Below are 24,361 nucleotides of genomic sequence, written 5' to 3' on the forward strand. Positions count from 1 at the left end.
CTCCTGGCTGTTGCGGGCGGGATCTTAGGAGGTGCCTGGTGTACATGTAATTTACCGGGCTCCGGTACTGCTGTTTCAGTAGGTTGATAGCGGCCTCGTATGTAGTCGTGTCCTGGATGAGTGCGTATACTCTCGGGCTCGCTTGGGCGTTCAGAACTCTTAGTTTGGATCTCTGAGGGACGCCGGATTCTTCCAGGTAGGATTCGAAGCAGCCCAGCCAGTGTTTGAAGTCGAGGGCTGAGTTTGCTGCCTGTGGGTTTAGATCCAGGTACGGTGGTTTGAGGGCTTGCAGCCAAGCCGGCTGGTGTGGCTGGTGTAGCCCGGTGTCTGAAAGCTGCTGTGGCTGTGCTTCTGGGAGGGCTTCTGGCTGGCCAGTAGTAGACATCTTTAAAATTTAGTCAATAAAATTGATATACCTATCAATTCGTCCAATAAAAAGCGACGAGTTAGGAACGTAACTAAAGGTTTTTATTGACTAAATAACAGAGCCCACCCTCGTGGGTGATCGGGTCCAACAAGGAGGAATACCAGCCAGTCGACTACCTTTATACCTGGGCAGGTAGGTGGAGCCATGGGCAGAGTCGGAGGTGGTCAGCCCAGGTATAACAGCGCGACAAGAGGCGACCTCGTATAGTGATACAACAGTGAGAACAGTGATAACAATACAACAGTGATAACTATAGTGTAACGATAGTGAACGATAAAAGTGGTTTACCACATGCTTCAACTGTATAAAACACTGGTTAGGCCTCAGCTAGAGTACTGCGTGCAGTTCTGGTCACCACATTGCAGGAAAGATGTGATTGCACGAGAGAGGGTACAGAGGAGATTTACAAGGATGTTGCCGGGAATAGAGAATTTTAGCTATGAGGAAAGGTTGGTAGGCTGGGTTTGTTTTCCTTGGAACAGAGGAGGCTGAGGGGAGACCTTATTGAGGTGTATAAAATTATGAGGGGCCTAGATAAAGTGGATAGAAAGGACCTGTTCCCTTAGCAGAGGGGTCAGAAACCAGGGGGGACAAATTTAAAGTAATTGGTGGAAGGTTTAGAGGGAATTTGCGGGGAAATTTCTTCACCCAGAGGCTTGTGGGATTCTGGAACTCGCTGCCTGAAAGGGCGGTAGAGGCAGAAACCCTAACCACATTTAAAAAGTACTTGGGTGTGCACTTGGGATGCTCTAACCTGCAGGGCTACGGACCAAGAGCTGGGAAGTGGGATTAGGCTGGATAGCTCTTTGTTGGCCGGCACGGAAACGATGGGCCGAAATGCCCTCCTTCCGTGCTGTAACTTTCTATGATTCTAGGGTCACTGTATGATCTGTCTGTACCAGTAATCTCATTCACTGTATGATCTGTCTGTGTCAGTAATCTCACAGTAACTGTGTGATCTGTCTGTCCCAGTAATCTCATTCACTGTATGATCTGTCTGTGTCAGTAATCTCACAGTAACTGTATGATCTGTCTGTACCAGTAATCTCATGCACTGTATGATCTGTCTGTACCAGTAATCTCACAGTCACTGTATGACCTGTCTGTGTCAGTCATCTCATTCACTGTATGATTTGTCTCCACCAGTAATCTCACAGTCACTGTATGATCTGTCTGTGTCAGTAATCTCACGGTCACTGTATGATCTGCCTATAACAGTAATCTCGTGGTCGCTGTATGATCTGTCTGTGCCAGTAATCTCACGGTCACTGTATGATCTGCCTATAACAGTAATCTCGTGGTCGCTGTATGATCTGTCTGTGTCAGTCATCTCACGGTCATTGTATGATGTGTTTGTTCCAGTAATCTCACGGTCACTGTATGATCTGTCTGTGTCAGTAATCTCACGGTCACTGTATGATCTGCCTATAACAGTAATCTCGTGGTCGCTGTATGATCTGTCTGTGCCAGTAATCTCACGGTCACTGTATGATCTGCCTATAACAGTAATCTCGTGGTCGCTGTATGATCTGTCTGTGTCAGTCATCTCACGGTCACTGTATGACATGTTTGTTCCAGTAATCTCATGGTCACTGTATGATCTGCCTGTAACAGTAATCTCGTGGTCGCTGTATGATCTGTCTGTGCCAGTAATCTTACGGTTACTGTATGATCTGCCTATAACAGTAATCTCGTGGTCGCTGTATGATCTGTCTGTGTCAGTCATCTCACGGTCACTGTATGATCTGTCTGTACCAGTAATCTCACATTCACTGTTTGCTCTGTCTGTCCCAGTAATCTCAGTCACCGTCTGATCTGTCTGTGCCAGTAATCTCACGGTAACATTTTGATCTGTTTGTCCCAGTAATCTTACGGTCAGTGTATGATCTTTCTGTACCAATTATTTTAATGTCACTGTATGATCTGTCTGTCCCAGTAATCTCACGTTCACTGTATGATCTGTCTGTACCAGTAATCTCAGTCTCTGTATGTAGTGGGTGGATCAATATGATTGAAAAGTATTCAACCGACCTCTCATTATTTCCAAGTTTTCAAGATCGTTTAACGGGGTTTGAATACAGATTATTTTGTAAAAAGCCAATGTATATTTAGTGTATTAGGATAACACATAACAGGATCAAGAATACATCCCACAGATGGAGTGAGGAAAAGAGCTACCACAGGGGAAAAGGTAAGGAAGGGCAGTGAATAAATAATTCAAGGGAAAATGTAGAGAAAAAAAAGAGGATGAAGCAGCTGTGGTCCACAACTGGATCAGTCTGAACAACAGCCTGGACAGGAACTCAAGCAAATCTGGTACAACCGGGCCGGCCCCAGATTCAGAGGCACCCTCAAGTGGAAAAGACACCCTGGAGACAGCAAACCGACATCGCCCTGAATACAGTCCATCAATCAAATTATATCCACGAATCTCAACAGACTCCAGCACATAATCAGGCAAAATAAACTGATCAACATAAAAGAACAGCTGGATGCTCCATTTCTGCAGGAGATCCTCCTCACCACCCTCAGAACACACCAAGTTTGTGAGTGAGTGGGTGGGACCAATGCTTGCTGCCTTCTACTGACCCAAGAGCAGAGGATAGTCACACTAATCAACAGGAACCTTCCCATTACTCTGAGACACGCATTCCTGGAGAAGGAGGCCGCTCCATCCTAAAGAATCTCGAATAACAGGAGAACCCAAAGTGAAGCTTCAGTTCTGTGTCCTGAATGAGGTGTCCCCACATTCCCCACATCAGCAATCCTCACACTCGCCCCACGTATGGACAGCACAGTAACCATGAGTGGAGACCTAAACTGTGCTCTTCACTCCCAACGGGACAAGCTTCCACTGGACACAGGGCACTAGGACAAGCAGCCGGAGCAATCTGGGAAAAATAGTGACCTGGTCCCACACCAACTAATAGCTCGCCTACCGAGTTTTACAAGGTCCTAATCACGGAACTTACTCTCCCGCTACTGAAACCCCGCACTATGTGCTGGAGACAAGGACACAGACACACTTAACTTCGTCACAATCATGTTAATACATATGAACAGAAAGGTCACCACCATTGCTCATCGTAGAAAACTGAATCCTCCTCAATGCTGACAAGAAAATATTGGCCAATATCTTAACCTCCAGATATCTCCGGCCTGGTCCATGCAAACAAACAGGCTTCATACGGGGCCGCACGTGGATGCAAAGCACCAGCGGTTATTCAATGTGATGCACCATTGTCATACCTCTACCCTGAAACTATCCCTGGATGTATAAGCCATAATTGTCTAGGGCGAGTGGAATGATTCAAGGCAATTGAGAGAATAAGCCTTGGTGACACTTTCAGCAATCCAGTGCTTGCTCCCCAGGTCCACAGTGAGCACCAGCTAACTCTATACCCCTGACCACTCCTCCCTCAACAGGCAGAGAAAGCCTCGCTCCCAGGCTTCCTGTCCTGACCTTGGTCACGGACATGAGTTTGACACACAAGATGGAGATGGATCAGGAGATGAGTATTGTAGAGGAGGAAAGGTTCAGCTGGGAAGGGCGGTGTTTCCTGTTGCTGAAGTGTGCAAAGTATCGATGGGTTCTGGAGGCTGTGGTTCATCTGAGGGTCCCTGTGTTGGTCATGTTCGGGGAGCTGACATTTTCAGCTGACCAGTTGATGCTTTTTAGAACATGGATTTGGTGTGTGAATAACACTAACTCCATCCAGGCCCGCTTTTAACCGCGTTCCTTAGCAACTACTTAGTACTAAAAGATACTATCTATGATATTTTTATGTATAACGAATCAAATTATGAGATATAAATCAGGCCAAAGGAACTGATATGAGTTTTACCGGGGTTAATGGAATCCAGCATTTCACTCCACACTGCGTACGGTAAAGGGCCGTTGAATTTTTCGATAGTCAGGGCGGTATCTACTAATGTCAGTTTATTATCATCCTCACTAATCCTGCAAATATCAAACAATTGGTTATAAATTGACCATAAACACTTTCCTGAGCTATTTCACCAAACAGTGCAGAGTTTCAGTAAAGAGCATGGCCTACCTCCTCTTCTGACGAGTTTCTTCCTGAAATAAATAAAACACAATCTGAGTTGACAGAGACTGAGCGTCTATATCGGGACAGCAGAAATTACACCCAGATTGTTACAAGCTGCTGATAATTCCCAATTCTCACTGCTGCCCACACACAGGTAGAAAGAGGATATTACAAAAAGGATATAGAAGCACAGGAGAACGTATAAAAGAGATTTACAAGAATGATACCAGAACTGCGAGGGTACAACTAACAGGAAAGAGTGAACAGGAAAGATTATTCTCTAGAAAAGGGAAGACTGAGAGGTGACCTGAGCGAGGTCTTTAACATTATGAAAGGATTCGATGGGGCAGATGTAGAGAAGATGTTTCCACTTGTGGGGAGTCTAAAGCGAGGGGTCATAAATATAAGAGAGTCAGTAATGAATCCAAAGGAGAATTGAGGAGAAATCTCTTTACTCAGAGAGTGTTTAGAATGTGGAACTCGCTACCACAAGTTGAGGTGAATAGCACCGATGTATTTAAAAGGGAGCGAGATCAGTACATGAGGGAGAAAGGAACAGAAGGATATATTGATAGGGTGAGATGAAGTAAGGTGGGAGGAGGCTCGTGTGGAGCATAAACACTGACATTGATCTGATGGGCCGAATGGCCGGTCTCTGTGCTGTAAAATTCTGTGTAATTCTATGAGCGGCATATTTGAAAACAGGCCATCAGAAATTACACGAAAAATTATTAAATGCTTCTGATAGAAACAGGATATAGTTGAAAAATCTTATTAGAGTATAGATACTAGAAATCAACACCAGTGTCACTCCCAGACACAGTGCCTCTCACACCCACCCTACCAGACACACCCACACACTCACAACATGGGACTGGAACTGGATTGGAATCTGAGTTTCAGGAGATTATTAAACTTGGGCACAACAGAAATAATTACAGACTAAATATCAAGATCACGGCAACTCATTCCCGGGGAGGTTGCAGGTATTCCCGGGATCCTGTAGATTTTGTGGGAGGCCGATTAGTTCGGTGACAATCGCAGCTCCGCCCCGGATAGACAAAACACTCGATCGGTTTAAATCAGTGACGAATTATTGGGAAAATGCTGCATTTATGTCAAAATTCTCGCCCGTCAACTTGTGACTGTGAACTTTCACTGAACTAAACTGAAATATAATCCTCACCTGCAGAAATGTCAGCTCATCTTTTTGTTCCATCTGTTTCTGCAACTTTGAGAGTTTCTCCTGAATAGAATTTAAATTCTCTCGAATCTGTCGAAGATTTTCCTCCATTGTTTCTAGAATCTCCCCCTCTTGTTCCCTGAGATCTCGGATTAAACGCTGCTCTTTCTCACTGAGAATCTGGTGCATTTTAGTGAACTCGGATGTGATGCGGGTCTGCAGACTGCTCGACTGTTCCTACCAAATGAAATGGGAAAAATATTTTTTCTGCAATAAAAGCAAAAAAAACATCAAGTTTCGAAAATCAGCACAGGACGATTTACCCTAATTTCGGAAATCTTCTGTTTCTGCCGCCGCTCCGTGTCTAGAGCCGCCGATTTCTTCTCTGTGAGAGAATCTAAGGAAGATTTCAGCTGATCCTGGGATTGGGAAAGAAAATCACAGAATAAAAGTGTTAGACCATGAAAATGTGATAAAATAATCAGGTGATCAAACCTGCTCCCTTTTACCTTGTAGATTTCAACAGCTTCTTTAATGGGCATGAAGCGGTGCTCTCTGTGTTCCCGCGCATCTCTACAAATCACACAGATCAATTTCTTGTCAGTTTCACAAAACAGCTTCAGTTCTTCCTGATGTTCCTCACAGTGAAGTTCACTTTCCTTCTCTTTCGGATTCAGTTTTAATTTTCGAGCTTTCTCGGCCAGATTCACTAAGGCCCGATTTACTCTGCGGTTTATTTCCGGAAACTCCTCTCTACATTCCGGGCAGGAGTTTGTCTCCTTCTTTTCCCAACACTGTGTGATACAGGAGCGGCAGTAGTTGTGTCCACACTCCAGTGTTACCGGATCGGTGAAGAAATCCAGACAAATGGGACAATTTAAATCCTCAGTCATACTCTCGGCCTGCTGTCTGGAAGCCATGTTCACCCTCAGCACTTCCTGATTCAAACCGCTTTCAGTTTCGATGTTTTTCTGCTGCCGAACAGCCTCAGTTCAGCGAGTTCAGCCAATCAGAGCACGGAGGGGAATAATTGAACCCTGGCCGGGAGGGTGAAGGTTCCGGGAGTGTTGACAGTGGGGGGAGGGGGAGAGAGGGAGGGAGGAGGCGGAGATGGGCGGGGATCGAGATTCCAGGGCACTTTGCTCCAGACTGAACTCACTGCCGACTACAAACCCTCTGGTGACACACGGTGTGAGATAGAGATCCATAAACTGAATTGTGTTAATGATTGCAGCCGCTCACCCTAAAACACAAAGTGCCACAAATGTCAAGGTGTGACTTTAGATGACAGGTACAGAGAAGATCTTTCGAGGGATTGAAGCATTGAGGATCGATTTTATCTGCTAGAAAGAAAGACTTGCATTTATATAGCACCTTGGAAGGTAGCAAATGTAACCCCACTATTTAGGAAAGGAGGGAGAGAGAAAACGGGGAACTACAGACCAGTTATCCTGACATCAGTAGTAGGGAAAATGCTAGAATCTATTATTAAGGAGGTGGTAACAGGGCACTTAGAAAATAACAATAGGATTGGGCCGAGTCAACACAGATTAATGAAAGGGAAATCGTGTTTAACAAATCTGTTCGAGTTTTTTGAGTTATAACTAGCAGAATAGAAAAGGGGGAACCAGTGGATGTGGTGTATTTGGATTTTCAGAAGGCATTCGGTAAAGTGACACAGACGAAGTTATTAAACATGGGATTGGGGCTAATATAGTAGCATGGATTGAGGATTGGTTAACGGACACAAAGCAGAGAGTAGTAATAAACGGGTCATTTTTGGGTTGGCAAGCTGTAACTAGTGGGGTACCGCAAGGATCAGTGCTTGGGCCTCAGCTATTCACAATCTACATCAATGATTTAGATGAGGGGACCAAATGTAATATATCCAAGTTTGCTGATGATACGAAGCTAGGTGGGAATGTAAGTTGTGAGGAGGATGCAAGGAGGCTTCAAGGGGATATAGATAGTCTTAGTGAGTGGGAAAAAACATGGCAAATGGAATATAATATGGAGAAATGTGAAGTTATCCACTTTGGTAGGAAAAATAGAAAAGCAGAGTATTTTTTAAATGGTGAAAGATTGGGAAATGTTGGTGTTCAGAGGAGCTGGGTGTCCTTGTACACGAACCACTGAAAGTTAACATGCAGGTGCAGCAAGCAACTAGGAAAGCAAATGGCCTTTATTACAAGAGGATTTGAGTATAAGAGTAAAGACATCTTACTGCAATTATATAGGGCCTTGGTGAGACCACACCTGGAGTATTGCGTACAGTTTTGTTCTCCTTAACTAAGGGAGGATATACTTGTCATAGAGGGAATAAACGAAGGTTCACCAGACTGGTTCCTGGAATAGGGGGATTGTCCTATCAGGAGAGATTGAGTAGACTAGGCCTATATTCTCTCGAGTTTAGAAGAATGAGAGGTGATCTCATTGAAACATACAAAATTCTTACAGGCTTGACAGGGTAGATGCAGGGAGGATGTTTCCCCTGGCTGGGGAGTCTAGAACCAGGGGTCACAGTCTCAGAATAAGGGGTCGGCCATTTAGGACTGAGATGAGGAGAAATTTCTTCACTCAGAGGGTGGTGAATCTTTGGAATTCTCTACCCCAGAGGATTGTGGAGGCTCAGTCATTGAGTATATTCAAGACAGAGATTGATAGATTTTTGAATATTAAGGGAATCCAGGGATATGGGGATAGTGCAGGAAACTGGAGATGAGATAGAAGATCAGCCATGATCTTATTGAATGGCAGAGCAGGCTCGAAGGGCCAAATGGCCGACTCCTGCTCCTATTTCTTATGTTCTTATGTGAAGAAGCAGTGGATTTTCTGTCGAGGCCGGGTCCTCCCAGGCAACTCCATAATACAGCCTCTGTGCTCAATGGATCCTTCCCAGGGACACTGGGCCAGAAACAAACATCAACTGATGCTGGAAGGCCTTGGAGTGTCAACTTTCCCCCAATATTAGGAGGAATTTCTTTACATGGAGATTGGTGAGAATGTGGAACTCGCTGCCTCATTGGGTGGTTGAAGTTGAGAGCATTGATGCATTGAAAGTGAGGCTTGAAATCCAAGATGACTTTATACTGTACAGAATGTATTTGCAGCTTGTTTCGTTTATGTTTGAGTAAATGAAGTTTGTTTTCGGAAATAGAAAAGATTCTCGAGTTACTCAAACTGTGTGTCGGGTATTTTGGGTCTGTGGATTCACATCTCAGGCAGTGCTGCCCTCCCAGTCCCTGAGACGCTGTTTGATCGCAAGTCTGTCATTGTTACAAAGTGCATTACTGCCACCTGCTGGCAGCATATCGGTGCTGCAGGAAAGAATCCCCATTAAAAACGGCCCAAGAAGCGGTGACTGTCTCTGAAGGTTCACAGGCACGATGGGCCGAATGGCCTCCTTCTGTGCTGTATCATCCTCTGATTCTTATGTATTCTTACACTTGAATCTGATCAAATCCACCTTCTCAACATTGATTTCATTCAATCCCATTGTTTGTTTACACGTTCCAGGGCCCTCATTGGGAAAGATTAGCTAGAAAATGTCACATTAATATCCACAATCATGTGGGAAATATACACACATTGGGATTCGCCATTAATGTGTAAGGTTTGATATATGCTGCAGTATTTAGCGTGCTTTGAATTGCCCGACATAATCCAATATGATTGACACCAGGGCATTGTTGTGCCCACAGAGCGAGTTCAGTCGAGTAATGGTGGAGAACAAGCGATTGGAGAACTCGGGAACTGAACAGGATCGCTGTCAGTCTTGGCCTCAAGACTCTGTCTTGGGCAAGTCAACTCCAGTCTGCTGCACTCCTGGTGTGTCGGGTCCTCTGGCGAATATCGCGATGGCATTCACTCTGCGGGGCAAAATGTGTGTCGCTCAACTCTCTCTGCGGACCTGGTTAGACTGGACAGAGGCTCATAGGGTCACGGAGCTCTGTAAGATCGCTTGTGAGAGCCGGACTTTCCATCTCAAATGTGTCCTTATATATTTCTCACTCCCGTTTCCTGAGTTCACTGTTAACTCCCGCCTTTGTCTCTAAAATGACATCTACTCGTCTGTCTCTTCCAAACGGCCGCTTATGAGCAGCTCTGATAATGTAGTAACAACAGGAAATGCTGGAAACACTCAGCAGGCCAGGCAGCCTCCCTCGCTCGGGGTCAGAGAGGGGAAGGTCAGAGGGGAGAGTGAAAACACAGCAGGGGGTGAGATTGGAAGAAGGGATGGGGTCAGAGGAAAGTGAAGGGGAAGAAGATTCCGGAGGGCGCTGGTGTCCAAGAGTTCTTGAAGCTCGCGATCCTTGACATCTGAAAGGAAGAAAACAAGTTTTTTGTCGAAGCGCCGGATGAGGCGAAGGATGAACTGGAACTGTAGCCCAGGACAGCTTTGAGATAGAGTGCGTCGGTGCTGCAGAAGGGAGAGGGCGAGAGTGTTGATGTGGCGACACATGGCGTTGAGCGTGGATCTCAGGATGTGGCGAGAGCAGTAGTTCGAGGAACGCTGAATATCTCGGAGATATCTGTAATCCTGGGTAGATCTGAAACACGAAGGGTGGAATTTCAGTCGGAATCCAAGTGGAATAAGTCGGAACCGGAGACAGTTGCTGAGGAAAGAGATGTGGCTGTGAAAACGAGTCTTGGCAGATACCTGATCAAACACGAGAAGGGAAACCAAAAGCAATGAAGATGAACAAGGTTGAAGAGACAAACGGAAATCCGGTCGGAGAGAAGAGCAGAACTTCTTCAAGGTGGGCATTCCGAGGAGAGAAGTGGCAGTGAACCAAACACTAATACAATAGCAAAATACTGCGGATGCTGGAAATCTGAAATAACAACAGGAAATGCTGGAAACACTCAGCAGGTCAGGCAGCATCTGATAATGTAGCGTTAGTTCATCATGACAGGGATTAGGAATCTTGCCATTAGGAACTTTACAGCTTCCGGCCTCAACACTGAGACCAAGAACTTCAGATCATAACCACCGTCACCATTCTGCTGGAACCATTCACACCTCCTCTGGACCCACCTTTGGTTATTCACAATATATGTAAATGATCTAGACAAGGGAACTAGATGTAATATCTCCAAGTTTGCAGACGACACAAAGCTGGGTGGGCGTGTGTGCTGTGAGGAGGATGCAGAGAAACTCCAGTATGATTTAGACAGGTTGGGTGATTGGGCAGATGCAGTATAATGAGGATAAATGCGAGGTTATCCACTTCGATGGCAAGAACAGGGAGACAGATTATTATCTGAACAACAATAGATTGGGAAAAGGGGAAGTGCAAGGAGACCTGGGTGTCCTTGTGCACCAGTCGCTGAAGGTCAGCATGCAGGCGCAGCAGGCGGTTAAGAAGGCAAATGGTATGATGGCCTTCATAACGAGAGGATTCGAGTACAGGAGCAAGGATGTCTTGCTGCAGTTGTACAGGGCCTTGGTGAGGCCACACCTTGAGTATTGTTTGCAGTTTTGGTCGCATTATCTGAGGAGGAATGTTGTTGCCATGGAGAGAGTGCAGCGAAGATTCACCAGACTGATACCTGGGATGGCAGGAATGACGTGTGAGGAGACATTGGGTCGATTAGGCTTATATTTGCTAGAGTTTAGAAGAATGAGAGGGGATCTCATTAAGCCTTATAAAATTCTAACAGGACTAGACAGACTAGATGCAGGAAGGATGTTCCCGATGGCGGGGGAGTCCATAACCAGGGGTCACAGTCTAAGGATAAGGGGTAAGCCATTTAGGACTGAGGTGCGGAGGAATTTCTTCACCCAGAGAGTGGTGAACCTGTGGAATTCTCTGCCACTCAGGGCAGTTGAGGCCAATTCATTAAATATATTCAAGAAGGAGTTGGATATATTTCTTGAGGCTAAAGGGATCAAAGGATATGGGGAGAAGGCAGGGACAGGGTACTGAATTTGGATGATCAGCCATGATCTCATTGAATGGCGGAGCAGGCTAGAAGGGCCGATTGGCCTACTCCTGCTCCTATCTTCTATGTTTCTATGTTTCTTTACTTGTCCCATTACCACCCTCGTTTGCTTTGCACCATCATCCCTTTTGATATTTATTCACTCCAGCCCCCCACCCTATCACAGACCCTCCCTTTTGTTATTTCCCAGCGCGCCCACCCCTCCCCCCTTCCCCTGGCTCTGTACTTGCTTACAGATTGTTAAATCTCCAACCCTTTCCAGTTCTGACCAAAGGTCACCGACCTGAAACGTTCTGTTTTTCCCTCCACTGATGCTGCCTGATCTGCTGGGTGTTTCCAGTATTTTCTGTTTTTATTAGGGATTAGGAATGTTAATGTGCGATATATAACGTTGTAACAGCGTAAGAGTAAATACGGTAACAGAGCAGGGAACTGACGAGGCCAATTTAGTGACAATTTAGTGTTAGTTCATGACAGGGAGTTGTGAATTGTCTTTTATTGTGTGACTATATAACTTTGTATCACTGTCAGAGTAAATACGGTAACACCGCAGGGAACCGAAGGAGGATTTGATGGGCGAACCGGGGCTGATCCACCCACAGAAATATCAGCCCAGCAGTTTGAATCAGGAAGCGCTGAAACTCATCCTGGCTTCCAGACACGAGGCGGAGAGTTTCATTGAGGATTGAAATTGTCCCGTTTGTCTTGATTTCTTCACCGATCCGGTTATACTGGAGTGCGGCCACAACTTGTGCCGCGCCTGTGTCACCCGGCCTCGGGAACACCAGGAGGCGACAAACTCCGGGCCGGAATGTAGAGGGGAATTTGCAGACAGAAACCTCCCGGTCAATCGGGCCTGAGCGAGTCTGGCCCAGAAAGCGCGAAAATTAAACCTGAATGGGAAAGAGAAGGAAAGTAAACTTCACTGTGAGGAACATCAGGAAGAACTGAAGCTGTTTTGTGAAACTGACCGGAAACTGATCTGTGTGACGGGCCTTGCGGGGAGAGACGGGCAGAGTGACGAGTCGCGCCGCTTCCTGCCCATCAATGAAGCTGTTGAGATCTACAGGGTAAAATGAACAAGAGATTCACTTGATCCACTCTTTCACTCGCCTGTTTTCACAAACACTTTTATTCTGTGATTTTTCTCTCCCAATCCCAGGATCAGCTGAAATCTTCCTTAGATTCTCTCACAGAGAAGAAATCGGCGGTTCTAGAACCGGAATTAAAACAGAAACAGCAGATTTCTGCAGTTAGGGTAAGGTCTCCCTGTGCTGATTTTTTGGGATCTCGGTTAGTTTTGTTCCCTTTTTCGCGGTACATTAATTATGTTTCACGTTTCATTTGGTAGGAACAGTCGAGCAGTCTGCAGACCCGCATCACATCCGAGTTCGCTAAAATGCACCAGATTCTCAGTGAGAAAGAGCAGAGTTTAATCAGAGATCTCAGGGAACAAGAGGGGAAGATTCTAGAAACAATGGAGGAAAACCTCCGAGAAATTCAAGAGAATGTAGATTCCATTGAGCAAGTATTCTTCGAGTTCCAGATACAAACGGATCAACAAGATATTTCTCAAGGTGAGGGGATTCTCTGATGTGATTTATTCATAAAGGCACAGCCATAAAATAAGATATAAAAGTTTAAAGTGAGAGGGCCAACATTCCTCTAACACTTGTGAACACAACGGAGCGGGTTAGTTAGTTTCTGGACTTTCCTACATTCACTGGGCGATTGTGCTGCTCTCAGTGATACACAACTAACCAATGGGAGGGCAGCAGAATCTCGGGCTCCTCCATTCTCGGAGTGTTGCCGGAGATTCCGCTTTTAGTTGCCGGTTATGTTGGCCCAGAACACAGTATTGGCCTTTACATCACAATGAAATCTGTGTAGTTATATTTACTGATGTACCTGTCGGATTCAGTGTTTTCTGACTGTGTGTGTGTCTATGTGATGGGGGCACATGTCTGGGTGCGCCGGCTGTGTGTACTTGTGTGTGATTATGTGTCCAGGTCCCGCAACGCCGCGATTTTAAAATTCTCATCTTCGTGTTCAAATCCCTCCATGGCCCCTCCCTATCTCTGCAACCTCCTCCAGCCCCACAGCCCTTGCTGATCTCGGCGCTGCTCCAATTCTGGCCTCTTGTGCAGCCCCGATCTCCTTCGCCCCACCATTGGCGGCCGTGCCTTCAGCTGTCTCGGCCCTGAGCTCTGGAATTCCCTCCCTAAACCTCTCCGCCTCTCTCTCTTTCTTTAAGACGCTGTTTATAAACCTACCTCTTTGAGCCAGCTTTTGGCCACCTGCCTAGTTTCTCCTTCTGTCGCCCAGTGTCGCGCCTTGGAAGGATTTACTGTGTTAAAGGCGCTGTATCAATGGAAGCTGTTGCTCCATCTGCTGTGAGATTGCATTCCTGGAGTCGAGAACAAGTGGACGCTGCTGGTTTAGGGAAGTTGGGGATCAGTAATAATAGGGCTAGGGCACGCAGATATAATCCAGTCAACATTTTAAATTCATGCATTCTGCCCTTATTTTCTGGATGATAGTTTGATTTTTTTAATAGTCAGATAACTGAACTTGCAGCAATTTGGGGAGTAGAGTTGCTGGAGCACAGGAGAGTCTGGGCGCTGCAGACTTGAGCAACCTGGAGCTGACAATCTAGTTGCTATTGCGCCCCTGGTGGTGGGAGGTTGTAATAACAGACTTCCAGAGGCAGTTTCTATTATAAATGTGGATATTGGAAATTATAAGGGGAGAAATGTGAAGCAAAAGTCTGACAAAACCTGACTACATGATGCAAGCTCTTGGGGTGGAGCAAGTGGGCACAGATAAATATTGTTTGTGTGTGTGAGAGATTGTGTCCCTGTGTGTTTTAAACTGGGGATGAGCTTCCAAATGCAGACAAAATAGAATTTCCACACACATCTGATTCTATCTTTGTGGATTCAGAGTCTGCAATTATTGAGTGTTTGCCTCAGTGCCATTGTATTCTGCACTGCAGCCTCTTGCTCGCTGCAGTCTGGGCTTTACACTGGCCTCTGCCGCTTCAGATCTGTTTATGGTTTATTTCCCGGAATAAGCTGATCGGGAGAGGCGGCAGGACATATTCTGTACAACATCCCGGCACAACTGAGAACATTTATTCAGCAAAGCGCTCATTGTGACTTAATACAATCAAACATTTTATATTTATAGGATTAATGAAATTTGTAATGGAGTATCATTAGCAGGTGGCAATCTGTCTCTCGGGATATTCAAAGGAGCTTTACAGTACATGGTGTGGATAGAAATGATCGACAGTATCAGCCCAGGTAACAGCCCTTACACACCTGTAATCTCTCACTTGGACATTACAGACCCCGCATCTAAAATCTTACTTCACTGAACCACAGTTCATATAATGTGGATAAATGTGAGGTTATCCACTTTGGTGGCAAAAACAGGAAGGCAGATTATTATTCGAATGGCAATAGATTGGGAGAAGGGGAAGTGCAAAGAGACCTGGGTGTTCTTGTGCACCAGTCGCTGAAGGTAAGCATGCAGGTGCAGCAGGCGGTTAAGAAGGCAAATGGTATGTTGGCCTTCGTAGCAAGAGGGTTCGAGTACAGGAACAAGGATGTCTTGCTACAGTTGTACAGGGCCTTGGTGAGACCGCACCTTGAGTATTGTGTGCAGTTTTGGTCGCCTTACCTGAGGAAGGACGTTCTTGCCATGGAAGGAGTGCAGCGAAGATTCACCAGGCTGATACCTGGGATGGCAAGAATGACGTATGAGGAGAGATTGTGTCGATTGGGCTTATACTCACTGGAGTTTAGAAGATTGAGAGGGGATCTCATCGAAACTTATAAAATTCTGTCAGGCCTGGACAGACTAGATGCAGGAAGGATGTTTATGATGGCCGGGGAGTCCAGAACCAGGGGTCATAGTCTAAGGATAAGGGGTAAGCCATTTAGGACTGAAATGAGGAGGAATTTCTTCACCCAGAGAGTGGTGAACCTGTGGAATTCTCTGCCACAGAGGGCGGTGGAGGCCAGTTCATTAAGTATATTCAAAAAAGAGTTGGATATATTTCTTAAGGCTAAAGGGATCAAGGGATATGGGGAGAAGGCAGGGACAGGGTACTGAATTTGGATGATCAGCCATGATCTCATTGAATGGCGGAGCAGGCTCGAGGGGCCGAATGACCTACTCCTGCTCCTATCTTCTATGTTTCTATGTTTCATCCGGCGCTTCAACAAAAAACTTTTTTTCTTCCTTTCAGATGTCAAGGATCACAAGCTTCAACAACTCTTCGACACCAGCGCCCCTCCGGAACCTTCTTCCCCTGGTTGTTTAGTGGTTATGATACCAGACTAAGAACCCAGGGCTCACAAATTCTTTATCCCTTCATAGCAAATTGTAAAGTCGAGTTTAACAGACAAAAAGACCACGAACTCTATTAAGATATTCATACAAACCCAACTAGTTCACTGATATCCTTCAGGGAATGGAATCTGCTCTCTCTGGTTTGGCCAACATGGGACTCCAGCCCACAATATATGGTTTATTACATAAAATATACAGCACAGAAACAGGCCCTTCGGCCTAACCAGTCCATGCCAGCATCTATGCTGCACTCGAGCCAACGTCCAGCTTTCTACATCTAGCTCGATCAGCATAGCTCTTCAATTCCCTTCTCCCTCACGTGCTTATCTAGTTTCCCCTTAAATGTATCTATACTATTCGCCTCAACTAGTCCCTGTGGTAGCGAGTTCCACATTCTAACCACTCTCTGGGTAAAGACATTTCTTCTGAATTCCCTATTTTATTTCTTGGTGACTATCTTATATTAATGGCCTCTAGCTTTGCTCTTCCCCACATGTGGAAACTCACTCTCTCTGTCTAATCTATCAAAACCTTGCATAATTTTTTCAACCTCTATTGAGTCTCCCCCTCAGCCATCTCTTTACAAGAGAAAAGAGACCCAGTCTGTTCACCCTTTCCTGATACGTATAACCTCGCAGTTCTGGTATCATCCTTGTGAATCATTTTGCACCCTCTACAGTGCCTCTATATCCTTCTTAAAAAAATATGGCGACCAGAACTGCGATGGAGCTACACATCGTTATGATGAGATGGATTACATTGTAATGTAGGTTTGTTTATCAAACATGTATCCCTGATTTTGACAATTGAAAAGAGCTTACTGAAGATCGGGTTCACTGTGTAACTCAGAGGAAACTTTGTTGTAAAGTTAAATCGCCATTCAAACCTTTATCCTCGAGGGAATACAAACCAAGTTTATGCAACCGGTCCCCATAATTCACCCTTTGTGCAGAGCGAGCTGAAACAGCAGTCACTAAATTGTACAGCAGGGAGGCACATTTTAAAAAGGAAAGTCACACATTGTTTTAATAAATTACAGCCCTAACACAAATCACTGGTGTTGCTCTTTTTAAACTTTCTCCCAGTTCCAGCCTGTCTGACTCTGGATCCGAAAGCAGCCCGTTCCCAGCTCACCCTGTCTAAGGACTAAACGAGTTGTGAGAAGTGGAAAGAGATGGAGGCGTCTCCCTCACTCTCCGGAAAGGTTCAATAACTGGCTCTGTGTCCTGGGATCTGAGGGATTCACATCAGGGAGGCACTACTGGGAGGTGCGGGTGGGAAGAAGATTGAGTGGGACGTGGGAGTGGCCCGAGAGTCCATTGACAGGAAAGGCTATGAGGTCGAGGCTCCAGAGTCTGGATACTGGCTGAGGAATGGACATTAATACAAGGCTCTCACTTCACCATCTACCCCCCTCGCCCCGAGTGTGAAGCCTCGGGAGATCGGGGTGTACCTGGACTATGAGGGCGGACAGGTGTCATTTTACGATGCGGACAACATGTCCCATCTCCACACTTTCACCCACATGTTCACTGAGAAAGTCCACCCTTACTTCAGTCCCTGTTTACATGAGGGTGGGGAAAACGCAGAGCCGATGAAAACCTGCCTGATTGGAGTTTATTAACTGCTTTCATTTCCTATGGCTGATTTCAGACTCTCTGTCCTGGTCCGGTGTAATAAACAGTTCCTGTTGTTAAACAGTTTGTAATCGGAGTGTAATTAACACTGCGCCAAGCAATTGAGCTCAACAGTTTCCAGCACTGTGTCGGTGTGTTTTGGAACAATTTATTCTAACCCACTGACTTACTCCTTGCGGGAGGAGTGAAAGGCTGCGATGTGATGCAGTGTCGCCTGTTTATGGGAGACAGGGTGAGAGAGGTGGTCAGTGGCGGTGAAAAATCACCCAGTGATGTGGGACCAGGGGATCCTATAGTCAGACTGGAGGTGGGCACAAGTCGGAGTGACTGGTCATCGATAAAGTTGCAGAGACTAAAGGGGGTGAGATTCACCTTCGGCAGTTTAGCGAAGCGGGTGACAACCAATCAGCAGCCCGTTTTACAACCTCAGTGGGACAGAATATTGGGCGCAGTGTGAAATGGGCGGCTGATGCGCCTGTTTTGCGCTACCTGCCAAGACAAATTTCACCCTCTGTGTTGCTACAGGTCAGCAGGGGCACTAATGGTGTCACTGTCCTGAAGTTAAAAACATTTGATGCAACAATTGAAGTGACAGAGTGGGCACTTCACCATTTGAAGATGATCAGATGTACCATTCTCTTCAATCTGAGTGTTCGGACTGAGAATCGACATTGTGCACTGGGGCAGTCTGCAGGACCGGCTCTCTGGTCTGCCATAGAAACTGTCCGATTGAGGGCTTTAAGGAGAGTGCGGCTACTCCTCGCTGTCAGTATGTGTACAGGCCTGCGGGAAGGCGACAGGGTCAGGGCCTGATCACCGGCCGAGGGTTGAGCCTTTTTATCTGCGCTAAATTGTCCTCATCACTGGACAATGTCAAAGTGTCAATTTACTGATAGCCACTTGTCAATGAGAAAACCTGTCTATGTAAGTGATGGTCAATTATCAATAAATAAATCGGATGTAAATCCAGAAGACGCCTTGAATGTCAATCCCAGTGTCAGCTTGGTGTGGTCTGCAGCACTTTTGTATTCTGGGTCCAAGTGCTGTGGGTTCCAGCCCCACTCCCGGATTCCAGCCAATGGTCGAGGCTGACATTCTGGTCCCCGCTGATTCTCTACTTCCATTGGAACATTGCAGGTTGTCACAAACAAAGGACCATCACACTGAGCTCTCCCTGTCGCTATTCTGACACCAGTTTCCTTTCACTGAACGGCTGTAATTTTAACTTTGGACGATTGTGTAAAATGGGCAATATCCAATTCTCCGCCTATTGTGCGCCCGATTTTCGCTTCAATTGACTCCAATATTCGCTATCGCCCGTTTAATGCCCTCGCCCCAATTAAAATCGCACCAAATGAGCGTTTAATATTTTGAACCACTTTGAGTGCGGGAAGAAGCGGCTCTTTTTGCCTTTTTCTTGCTGACAGGTTCTTCAGACCCGGGGGGAGAGAATCCTTCAGCTCGGGCCCGGCGAGCAGCGCACCTCCCGCACATTCAGGCGGCGGGATCCGTTTGGCCATCCCGCCAGACATGAGCAGCTTTTGTCTGATGTCAAGCGGCTTTCCCCGGCAGGGCAGGGCCGGGCGGAGGAGAGCGAGGCCGGGCGGCTGAGGCCGAAAGCGGCCGCTCGCTCGCTCGCTCGGGGGGAAAAGCTCCGGCCAGACTGCGAGGAGCGGGCGCGCGCTCCGCTCAAAGCCCCGCCCCCAAAGCGCGGGCCCGAGAGCGCGGGAAGAAGCGCGGCTCTGATTGGAGGATCAGCGAGCGGGGGCGGGGCAGGGGGCGGGGCTGTCCTCAGCACAGCAGCACGTGGTGAGAGGCCTTCAGTCTTTTTTTCATCACATTTTTAAAATAAACTATAAATTACATGAAAAAACTATTTTAAATAATAAATTAAATTTTTGAAAAAAGAATTTTATTTTCTAACGGGGCTAAAAATAAACTTACCTTTCTTTAAAGTATTTAAAAATTATAAACCTGTGGAAAAAATGTTTTAGTTTAAATAATTCACCACTTACCTTGTAAAAAGCAGGCCTTGCGACTGCTTTTTATAAGTGTAGCTCCTGGAGACTTACCCTCCCGGGAAAACCTGCAAGAAAAACGTAAGTTTGATGCGCACGCGCTGCCTCTCCTGCGCACGCGTTCCACCTCTTAACCCCTTATTTCAGGGGAACGGAAATGCCGGGTTCCCACGCATGCACAAAACCAGCACTTCCATTGGGCTTACGGGTGAGTACCCCGTGCGTACTCAGCTGTGGAGACCCAAATTTCTGGGCCATTAATTGGCCCAGCAATTCGGGTCTCCACGGGTGAGTGCGCACGGGGTACTCACCCGTAGGCCGAATGGAAGTGCCGGTTTTCTGCATGCACTGCACATGCGCGGGAAACTGGCACTTCCAATCCTCTGAACGAAGGGGTACAGAGGGCGAACGTGCGCGCAGGAGAGGCTGCGTGTGCGCATCAAACTTACGTTTTTTTAAATTCATTGATGGGATGTGGGCGTCGCTGGCTAGGCCTACATTTAGTGCCCATCCCTAATTGCCCTTGAGAAGATGGTGGTGAGCCGCCTTCTTGAACCGCTGCAGTCCGTATGGTGTAGGTACACCCACAATACTGTTAGGAAGGGAGTTCCAGGATTTTGGCCCAGCGACAGTGAAGGAACGGCGATAGAGGTCCAAGTCAGGATGGTGTGTGGCTTGGAGGGGAACTTGTAGGTGGTGATGTTCCAATGCGTCTGCTGCCCTTGTCCTTCTAAGTGGTGGAGGTCGCGGGTTTGGAAGGTGCTGTTGAAGGAGCTTTGGCGAGTTGCTGCAGTGCATCTTGCAGATGGTACACACTGCAGCCACAGTGTGCCGGTGGTGGAGGGAGTGAATGTTCAAAGTGGTGGATGGAGTGCTAATCAAGCGGGCTGCTTTATCCTGAATGGTGTCAAGCTTCTTGAGTGTTGTTGGAGCTGCACTCATCCAAGCAAGTGGAGAGTATTCCATCACACTCCTGACTTGTGCCTTGTAGATGGTGGAAAGGCTTTGGGGAGTCAGGAGGTGAGACACTCGCCGCAGAATTCCCAGCCTCTGGCCTGCTCTTGTAGCCACAGTATTTATATAAGAACATAAGAACATAAGAAATAGGAGCAGGAGTAGGCCAATTGGCCCCTCGAGCCTGCTCCGCCATTCAATAAGATCATGGCTGATCTGATCCTAACCGCCAATCCACTATGACAGGACTATCTCCTGAATCTAACAGCATTAGACACACGAAAACAGGAGCAGGATCAGGCTTACACGGCCCCTGGGCCCGCTCCGCTACCCACAGGGCCATGACCTATCCGAACCTAGACTCATGTCCAAATTCCTGCCCGCTCCCCATAACCCTTAATTCCCTTTTCTACTAGGAAACTGTCTATTTCTGTTTTAAATTTATGTAATGATGTAGCTTCGACAGCTTTTTGGGGCAGCATATTCCATGGACCTACCACCCTCTGAGTGAAGTAGTTCCTCCTCATCTCAGTTTTGAAAGAGCAGCCCCTTATTCTAAGACTATGCCCCCTAGTTCTAGTTTCACCCATCATCTGGAACATCCTCCCTGCATCCACCCGATCCAACCCCTTCATAATCTTATATGTTTCAATAAGATCGCCTCTCATTCTTCTGAACTCCAATGAGTAGAGTCCCAATCTACTCAACCTCTCCTCATATGTCCATCCCCTCATCCCCGGGATTAATCGAGTGAACCTTCTTTGTACTGACTCGAGAGCAAGTATGTCCTTTCTTAAGTATGGACACCAAAACTGTATGCAGTATTCCGGGTGCGGTCTCACCAATACCTTGTACAACTGAAGCAATACCTCCCTATTTTTATATTCTATCCCCCTAGCAATAAAAGCCAACATTCCATTGGCCTTCTTAATCACTTGCTGCACCTGCATACTAACCTTTTGAGTTTCGTGCACCAGGACCCCCAGATCCCTTTGTACTTCAGTACTTTCAAGTTTCTTGCCATTAAGATAATAACTTGCTCTACGATTTTTCCTGCCAAAGTGCATAACCTCACACTTTCCAGTATTGTATTCCATCTGCCAAATCTCTGCCCACTTACTTAGCCTGTCTATGTCCCCTTGCAGGTTTTTTATGTCCTCCTCACTCACTACTTTCCCTCCCATCTTAGTATCATCTGCAAACTTTGACGTGTTACACTCGGTCCCCTCCTCCAAATCGTTAATATAGATTGTAAAGAGTTGGGGACCCAGCACTGACCCCTGCGGAACACCACTGGTTACTGATTGCCAGTCTGAATATGAACCATTTATCCCAACTCTCTGCCTTCTGTTAGATAGCCAATCCTCTATCCATGCCAGAATATTACCCCCAATCCCGTGATTTTTTATCTTAAGCAATAATCTTTTGTGTGGCACCTTGTCAAATGCCTTTTGGAAGTCTAAATACACTACGTCCACTGGTTCACCTTTATCCACCCTATATGTTACTTCCTCAAAGAACTCCAGCAAATTTGTCAAACATGACTTCCCCTTCATAAAACCATGCTGACTTTGTCTTATTAAATTATGATTATCCAAATGTCCTGTTACTGTCTCCTTAATAATGGACTCCAAAATTTTACCTACCACAGATGTTAGGCTAACCGGTCTATAGTTTCCAGCCTTCTGTCTACTGCCCTTTTTAAATAAGGGTGTTACATTTGCAGTTTTCCAGTCTGCCGGGACCTTTGCTGAGTCCAGGGAGTTTTGGAAGATTATTACCAATGCATCCACAATCCCTACCGCCACTTCCCTCAAAACCCTGGGATGTAAGCCATCAGGTCCAGGTGATTTATCCGCCTTGAGTCCCATTATTTTACCAAGTACTACTTCCTTAGTGATTTTAATCGTATTTAGCTCCTCCCCCCCTATAGCCCCCTGCTTGTCAAGTGTTGGGATATTCTTGGTGTCCTCTACTGTAAAGACTGATGTAAAATATTCATTCAGTGTTTTTGCCATCTCCATATTTCCCACCATTAATTTCCCGGTCTCATCCTCTAAGGGACCAACATTTACTTTAGCCACCCTTTTTCTTTTTATATAACTATAAAAACTCTTACTATCTGTCTTTATATTTTTTGCTAGTTTACTTTCATAATGTATCTTCCCATTCTTAATCAATCTGGCCGGTCCAGCTCAGTTTCTGATCAATGGTAACCCCCCAGGATGTTGATAGTGGGGGATTCAGCGATGGTAATGCCATTGAATGTCAAGGGGAGATGGTTAGAGTCTCGCTTGTTGGAGATGGTCATTGCCTGACACTTGTGTGGTGCGAATGTTACTTGCCACTTGTCAGCCCAAGTCTGAATGTTGTCCAGGTCTTGCTGCATATGGACACGGACTGCAGGTTTTCACGTGAGGTTAAGCCTACAGGATTTAGAAATGTAAAAAGGAGGCATAAGGCCTGCTTTTTACAAGCTAAGTGGTCAATTAATTAAAATTAAAACATTTTTTCCAGAGGTTTATTATTTTTAAATACTTTAAAGCAAGGTAAGTTTATTTTTAGCCCCGTTAGATTAAAAAAATATTTTTTTCAAAAATTTAAATTATTGTTTAAAATAATTATTTAATGTAATTTATAGTTTATTTCAAAAGCGTGATTTAAAAAAAATTATTTGAAGGTTTACTGCTATTTTGGGGCTGTAGTATTTATAAGTTTTGACAGGTCTCCCTGTCAATCTTATGAATGGGCTTTTCCCTCCTCCGATTGGCTGCCCATGGCTCACGTGATCCCAGCGGAAGCATCGCACTAACTGCGCCCCTGGGACACGCAAGCACAGCGCGCTGGTCTCTGGGCCAGGTACCGGAGCGCAATTCCACGGGGCCCTACAGCTCAACTGCCGGCACGCAAGGTAAGTGCAGGTCAAGGGCTTACACCCGCGGGAAGCCCCCGACCCAAATTCCTGGGCATTGAACCAGTGAATGATACAGCACAGGAGGAGGTCACTCGGCCCTTCGTGCCTGTGCCGGCTCTTTGAAAGAGCGAAACAATTAATCCCACTCCACTGCCCTTTCCCCACAGCCCTTCTCTAGCCTCTCCACGTAACTGAAGTCCCGCATCCCTGGTACCAGTCCAGTAAACTGTATTTCCCAGAACTGGACACAATACTCCATGGAAGGAGTGCAGCGAAGATTTACCAGGCTGATAGCTGGGATGGCAGGAATGACGTATGAGGAGAGATTGTGTCGATTGGGCTTATACTCACTGGAGTTTAGAAGATTGAGAGGGGATCTCATCGAAACCTATAAAATTCTGTCAGGCCTGGACAGACTAGATGCAGGAAGGTTGTTCCCGATGGCCGGGGAGTCCAGAACCAGGGGTCATTGTCTAAGGATAAGGGGTAGGACATTTAGGACTGAAATGAGGAGGAATTTGTTCACCCAGAGAGTGGTGAACCTGTGGAATTCTCTGCCACAGAGGGCGGTGGAGGCCAGTTCATTAAATATATTCAAGAAAGAGTTGGATATATTTCTTAAGGCTAAAGGGATCAAGGGATATGGGGAGAAGGCAGGGACAGGGTACTGAATTTGGATGATCAGCCATGATCTCATTGAATGGTGGAGCAGGCTCGAAGGGCCGAATGGCCTACTCCTGCTCCTATCTTCTATGTTTCTATGAACCACTGATTTAGGAAGGTTCAGCATAACTTCCTTGCTATTGTAATCTATGACTCTGTTTATAAAGCTAAGGATACTGTATATTATTTAGCAGCCATATCACCTTTT

The 24,361-nt window shown here is 46.1% G+C and overlaps 1 protein-coding gene across 1 annotated transcript in view; it reads right to left on the minus strand.

The window, feature by feature from the left end:
* Positions 1-6,595, minus strand: part of LOC147096307 (zinc-binding protein A33-like) — a 38,025-nt gene extending 31,430 nt beyond the window's left edge. Inside the window, exons 1-5 of the mRNA XM_085973886.1 lie at positions 6,172-6,595; positions 5,986-6,081; positions 5,666-5,899; positions 4,486-4,508; positions 4,273-4,388 (exon numbers count right to left, since the gene is read on the minus strand). Coding sequence (XP_085830012.1) covers positions 4,273-4,388; positions 4,486-4,508; positions 5,666-5,899; positions 5,986-6,081; positions 6,172-6,582 — 880 coding nt within the window. The 5' untranslated portion in view covers positions 6,583-6,595. The remainder of the gene's footprint in view (positions 1-4,272; positions 4,389-4,485; positions 4,509-5,665; positions 5,900-5,985; positions 6,082-6,171) is intronic.
* Positions 6,596-24,361: the final 17,766 nt, after the last annotated feature.

Source organism: Somniosus microcephalus, unplaced genomic scaffold, assembly GCF_052327205.1.
Source record: "Somniosus microcephalus isolate GS21.2 unplaced genomic scaffold, FLI_Smic_1.0 unresolved_chr1, whole genome shotgun sequence".
NCBI classification, from domain to species: domain Eukaryota; kingdom Metazoa; phylum Chordata; class Chondrichthyes; order Squaliformes; family Somniosidae; genus Somniosus; species Somniosus microcephalus.